Consider the following 6,576-nt stretch of genomic DNA (forward strand, 5'->3'; position numbering starts at 1 on the left):
ACTCTCACAGCTAGAAGTCTCGTACTTTCCTGGCTATACCGCACACATCACGACAGCCGCGCTCGAGGACGTGCGCAAAATAGGAAGGGGGGAGTGTTGCATGACGAATGAAGATCAATACAAGGATGCAACAAAAAAGACACTTAGGGCTCTTGAAAAGAGTTCCAAGTTGTAGATGAATGTGGGAGAGGGCTTGACAATAATCCCACATGGGAACTTTTGGGAGTTCTAGAGTTTTTGTATAAAAGGTGGCCCATTTGAGAGCTAAACACTCTTTGGTCATTTGGTTGAGAGGCTCATAGAGAGAGCTTGCTCCATAGCTCCTTCTCATGTGCTCTCCCAAGGCTCTCCATCTCCATTCTTGCTTCAATCTTGTACTCTCTATTCTCTATATTTTCAATGATATGAGGTTATGGTCTACACACTTGCTAATGTAGATTTCTTAATGATGTTTTGATTTGTGAATTGTAGAGTGCATGTGATGAAGCTTGTGCATGAAATGATGTGTAGTTGAGGCTTGTGTGATAGCTCTTTGCATGTTAGATTCTTTGCATAAGTTGCATTTTTGTGCTTAAGTGTAGCCTAATCTTGATGCGTTGATTATGTTAGATTGAGAAGGGATTAATGATTGATTGCTTGATTGTTGAAGAAGGATTGAGTAGGACTAGAAGTCATTAGTATATGGTTAACTAATCTTCTCCCATTCGGGATAGCCTCTATGCGCTAACCGGGTTGCATTCACGGATTGACAAGTGTGTGGGTTGGAGTGTAGCCTCCGCTATGCTATGATGCACCAAACAGTGGGTTGGAGTGTAGCCTCCGCTATGCTATGATGCCCCAAACAGTGGTTGCTGAAACAATTATGTAAACTCTTGAGTCATCGATGCGACAATGCATGGTAAGTAGAGAGAGAGAAATGAAACAAAATGAAATGCTATATTTACGTCTTCAAAAGGCCAAAATGACCTATGAGACCAAAAAGTTACCACCAGAGAGCTCTGATACCAATGGTGGGCAGCATGGGGTGTGTTACGGTTAAGGGTATTGCAGGTAGTCACTGAGGGTGCTACTGGAACTACTGCCACAAAATGCTAGAAGACTATTGGCTTTGATGGTCTACTGCTAGGCCAAGTCGATCCAGGGAACCTTGCTTGATTGCGGGTAGTACTGAAGGTTGAGATGCTGATACTGGGGTTGAAACGTGAGATAGAAGCCTTAGTAGAGGAGGGGAATCGAATCCCGATACGAACTTTCTTTCATTGATCTTGGAGCTAAAATTACTCTGTACACAGCTAGAGCAAGAAAAACGAGTCTGAGGGGAATCGAACCACCCCGACACTAGCCATATGAGGCTATCACCAGGAGACTCCCCACCACCCACCCTTGTTAGTAAGTTTATAAAAAAAAAAAAACAAGACTTCATAATGAATGATTTTGAGATTAAATCTTACCGAACATAGGCTGATTCGTGAGTTGATACGTAAGACTAATGGTCCTCATCATCATCTCTGAGATAAACCGTCAATAAAATTTCATCTTCATTATCCTTGTTGACTTCTTCGAACTCCTCCATCATTAAATTTGTGTTCACGTTCATTTCCTCCGTAGGCTCGACATCCATTGTTTCCTCCTCTTTGGTGTCTGTAAGTAGTGTCAGAGTCTGGATCGTTGTCGTTCTCATCACCTACAATGTCATCATGATCAACGCATATAAGAATTCTACACCTCTCTGACGTCGATGTGTCTAGATTCGAAGATGTAATCAAATCATCCTGATCCGCTATCTCAGAGTCAACGCTATCAAACAAGTGTCGACCTCTAGGTTAGACATGCACAACTTGCCACCATGGATGAGCATCTGTATTCTTGTAAAAGAATGCTTGTTCAACATGAGTTGGCAGAATGTAAGGCTCTTTTGTTGCACGCAATAACTTCGAGGAGTCGACGGACCAAAATCCGGACGGTTCTCTTTTCATTGTGGCATTATTGCCTTTATACCCGGCACGAAACCAATCCACCTTCAAAACCACCTATCAAAATACACGAATCAAAACTTTCGAATTATGTATAACTTTAAGAAATCTACGTTATTGTTGCATGAAGAGAGATCTCATTTACTTGCTTGAAGATATGATATGATACTTCATAAATGCCGACTATGGTTCCCACGTAACCAAGTTCACTGTCGATAAGATTTGTGTCTCTTGAACTTGCATGTGATAATTGCTTAAAAGAGGCAACAATGCAAGAATCTTGAGTTAGACGTAAGTCGTCTCAATAGATTTTATCCGCAGATGTTGTCCATAAGCCCACATGTTGGTATACATTCGAGCCTACACCAAAACATAAATTATTTAAAAAAATTTGAGATTCATTTGTTTAGTTCAGAGTTCTCAAAACCAAACAAGTTACCTGTTTTTCACACCCGATCATAAACTCTCTTTGTTCCGTAGAGATTGGCGCATGATCACTAACCACACATTGCATATACGGGTGTATAACCATTCCATGAAAGTAGGTACGTCCCCGTCATTATTTGTATTGGTTTGACGTCTGGATCTCCTCTTTTTACGTCTACCACAACTCGTTTGCTTGCAAGTTCCTCCTCGTACTCATCAACGAATTGTTGCATGCATTCGCTTATTATAGAAAATGAAAGTAGAAATATCCAATTTATCTTGGATCTTAAGTTGAAAAGGGACTCCCTTACCGGACAATAACTCGTCATACATGGTAGAAGACGACTCATTTGTCCATACGCGTGGAGCTTCAGAATCGGTTTTCTCAAGGTATTCACAAACGTAATACTTGCATTCTTCAAGCATCCATCCCTCTGCCATAGAACCCTCTGGTCTTGCTTTTTGACGTACATAACCTTTCAGGGTGGTTGCAAGATCAGGGTGCCCAGTTTTGTCCACTCAGGCACCCTGTAAACAGTTAAAAAACAGGCATTTGTTTACCTTTAGTGGCTAATCTCTCCTAGTAAATGAAGGAATTTCATTTCAAGTTCTTTTGTTGGAACATCATATTCAAAGTTGGAAATATAGCTGCATAATTTGATTAAGCATTAGATAGTCAAAAGTCCTCATTTTCTTAGGTACAAAGTCAATGTATACACCCTGTCCCAAATTTGAACTGATTCCATAAAATGCTAATATCTTTTACATATAAACTCATATGAGATTCCCACTTTGTACCTTATATCTTCATATAATATAGAGCTTAACTTGATTTTTTGAGAAAATTTTAAGATATTTGTCTATTTTCTTTAAATATTTCAAGGTCTTTAAAGTGTTATAATATACGCCACTTTTTGTACCCACAATAGTTACCACTTAAAATCCTCAATCTTGTAGATCAAAAGAGTGGGTAGATACTGAGACATTAGTAGAATGTGGTGGTTAGTAAAAATTACAAATCCAATGTTTGGATTTTTAATGATCTCTTTTTCAAAATTCTTCCAGACTATCAGAAGGCCTGCAAATATTAATAATCTAATTAGTAAAATTACATTTTTGATGTGAATCATCTAAAACCTATAGGGACTAGTGTACTTGTAACGGTGCATCTATGGAAAAATAAATTGGATCACTCTAAGTATAAAAAGATCATTTGTTTATCATTTCATCATATTTTTGATTAATTTTGATTAATTAGTCTAATTTATATTAATTTAAGTTATATTGGGTTAATTTAAGGGCAAGCGTATTTTCTATTATTTGCTTGATCTTATTCTAAGTACCTTGCCCCCCAAAATTTGCTCTCCAAGCATTGTCCCAGTCCAGCATAAACTGGATAAAACTGGACACCCTGATCTTGCAACAACCCTTCAATACTCCCATAAACCTCTCGACCCAAAACATCCATCGAGTGCTGACAATACTCTATCTCGTCTACTAGATGGATTAGAAGATGAACCTGGATATCAAAAAAAGAGGTTGGAAATTCCTTTTCCATTAAACAAAGAAGCTCTATACATTCACACTTCTTTTGTGGAATTGACCCTTTGGCAATCTCTTTAGATGTAATCCATCTATCAGTAAAAGAAAGAAGATATTAGAGATGTTATTGAATAAAGAAGATATGAAATAAAATTTTATACTAAAAATTAATGAGCGATAAATACCTTGCAAAGCGATCCAAGGTGATATATCACATCTTGGACTCCTCTTGTAGTACATCCATCAATAACAAGGGGTAGAACATGCTACATACATGATTAATCCGATCAACAAACATGAAAGAAAATAAATACTTTCAAAGATCTGAATAGATTTACCTTCACAAAATTATGCCAATCATGTGTTTTTAAACCAGACAAGCTCTTGTCATCTAGAGTGAACATGTTTTGACAAGATGCTCCATATCCTGTAGGCATACGAATCGACTGAATCTTCCTATTGATAGTCTTCAGCTTTTCTGTCTTGAGCACCCATGGGGCAGGCTCGTAGGTTGTCTCACGTCGAGTTTCATCATAAAGTGGCCATAGATTGGGCTTTGAGTTTTGATCCTTTAAGTCATTTCTTGCAGCCGCTATGTCTTTCAAGCCAATGAGGTGTTGCCATAAGGTTTGACCAACGTTCTTGAATATGTGCATGGGATCAAGAAGATGACATATCCTCAAATCCTTCCAATATTCCAAAGTATACCATATCGAAGGACTTTTAGCTATAGTACGTTTTCCTCTCGCTCGTTGCTTTACTGCATCATCATCATCGTCGCTTATGATCTCCGACTCCGGATCAATAGCGGGTCCAACAGTCCACTTTAGATACCAATCCTTTGGTGTCATTGGTATTGGACATCTCCCTTCTTCTACCTTTCCATTAAAATGTATGACTTGCCTTCTGTCTCGTAGATAATGATCCTCAGATAAAAATTGTCTATGTCAAAGATATATATTTTTGTTGAGGTTTTTGCTATGAGTCGATCTCAACCAATCACCACAAATTGGACAAGCTTTATAACCCTTGGTACATATACCTGGACAACATAACAAAGATGATTAGCGTAATGAACATCGTACAAACATATGAAAGAATATATATATTTAAACCATTTACTTGAGCAAAAACCATATCCTGGAAAGTCGTGGATAGTCCATGCTAAAATTCCACGAACAATGAACTGTCTTTGACTGATGCTTCTGGACATATCCATGACATCAATCCCTCTCCACAAATCTTGAAGATCGTCGATGAGGGGGGCCAAATAAACATTCAGATCTTTAACTTGTCGTTTTCCCGAAATTAAGAGTGAGAGCATTAAATGCTTTTCTTAATGCTAAGATATGGGGGTAGATTATAGTTAATAACTACCACTGGCCATGTGGACCATTTACTTGATCTCATTGAAAATGGATTCACGTCATCCAATGCTACACCCATCTTTAAATGGCGTGGTTCTTTTGCAAAATCTGGCCATCACAGATCAATATGCTCAAATACAGGACAATCTGATGGAATTCGCATTACTCCATCTTTGCTCTTGTGCTCTGCTCCCCATGTCATAAGCTTAGCTAATTGGGGACTTTGGAACATATGTTTTATATGCGGAGCCAGGGGAAAATGTCTCAATACATTTCTAGGGACCTTACCTTTCTCCTCTTTATAAACGAGGAGTTTGACATTTTGGACATGTCACACCATCCTCGTACTGACCTCTATATAAAATACAATCGTTGGGACATGCATGTATAGAATAATAGTCAAGTCCAAGACTACTTATCATCTTCTTCACCTCATCATGTGATGTAGGAAGGGAATTGCTTGTCGGCAAGAACTTCTGAGAGAGTAGCTTGCAAAGTGCATTAAAAATATGATCAATAAGAACAAAACATATTGTGATTACTCCTAAAATATTTAGATTAAAAAAAATGTTAGATTGTTACATACTTCAAAAGTGCTGAAATGGATATATTACTCCATCCAAAACGGTTTTTGAAGATTCAGAATAAGTAAGCTTGCACTGAGTCGTGTCAATTGGCTTCCTGCATAGATACGCTTTAGAGCTTCTTCTCAAAGATACTTCTCATTGTTATTAGGAATATCACTCGCACTATTATTTTGATACCAATCCTCAATAAAATCAGACATGCCATCTCAACATGATACCCAACTCAAGTACCAAGTACCAAGTACCAAGTCTAACACTAAAAAGCTTTCTTTGTTCCCATGTTTATTGCTTAAGGTACCCCAAAGTTAGACCGACCAATTAATACCATATATCATGTATCAATTGCGAGTTCGAAGTTTTATTATGGAGCCTGATACTAAATCAAGTACCAAGCACCGAATCTAGTACCAAGTACCATGTACCAAGTATCAAGTACCATGTACCAATTACTATGGACCATGTACCAATTATCAAGTACCATGTACCAATTACCATGGACTATGTACCAATTATCATGTACCATGTACCAATTACTATGGACCATGTACCAATTACTATGGACCATGTACCAATTATCATGTACCATGTACCAATTACTATGGACCATGTACCAATTATCATGTACCAAGTACCATGTACCAAGTACCAATTACCATATACCAAGTACCGTGCACCAAGTAC

At 38.1% G+C, this 6,576-nt stretch overlaps 1 protein-coding gene across 1 annotated transcript; it reads right to left on the reverse strand.

The window, feature by feature from the left end:
- Positions 1–1,486: 1,486 nt before the first annotated feature.
- LOC147630756 (uncharacterized) lies at positions 1,487–5,408 on the reverse strand. Its single transcript, XM_086810843.1, has 3 exons — positions 4,280–5,408; positions 1,839–2,030; positions 1,487–1,684 (listed from the first exon to the last, which is right to left on the reverse strand). The coding sequence occupies exons 1-3, from the start codon at positions 4,790–4,792 to the stop codon at positions 1,487–1,489; spliced, it is 903 nt and encodes a 300-aa protein (XP_086666969.1). The 5' UTR covers positions 4,793–5,408.
- Positions 5,409–6,576: the final 1,168 nt, after the last annotated feature.

The sequence above is a fragment of the Cibotium barometz genome, chromosome 16 (genome assembly GCF_041138505.1).
Source record: "Cibotium barometz isolate CiBa-2024 chromosome 16, ASM4113850v1, whole genome shotgun sequence".
Classification (NCBI taxonomy): Eukaryota; Viridiplantae; Streptophyta; class Polypodiopsida; order Cyatheales; family Cibotiaceae; genus Cibotium; species Cibotium barometz.

Bases quoted from the DNA above. Each gene is read 5' to 3' on its own strand.
- LOC147630756 (XM_086810843.1), bottom strand. From the start codon at position 4,792: ATGACACCAAAGGATTGGTATCTAAAGTGGACTGTTGGACCCGCTATT. The intron at 2,031-4,279 runs GTAAATCTATTC...GTATTTTGATAG, and splicing joins ATTGGCATAATTTTGTGAAG to GTGGTTTTGAAGGTGGATTG. The intron at 1,685-1,838 runs GTTGTGCATGTC...ATGACATTGTAG, and splicing joins ATGCTCATCCATGGTGGCAA to GTGATGAGAACGACAACGAT.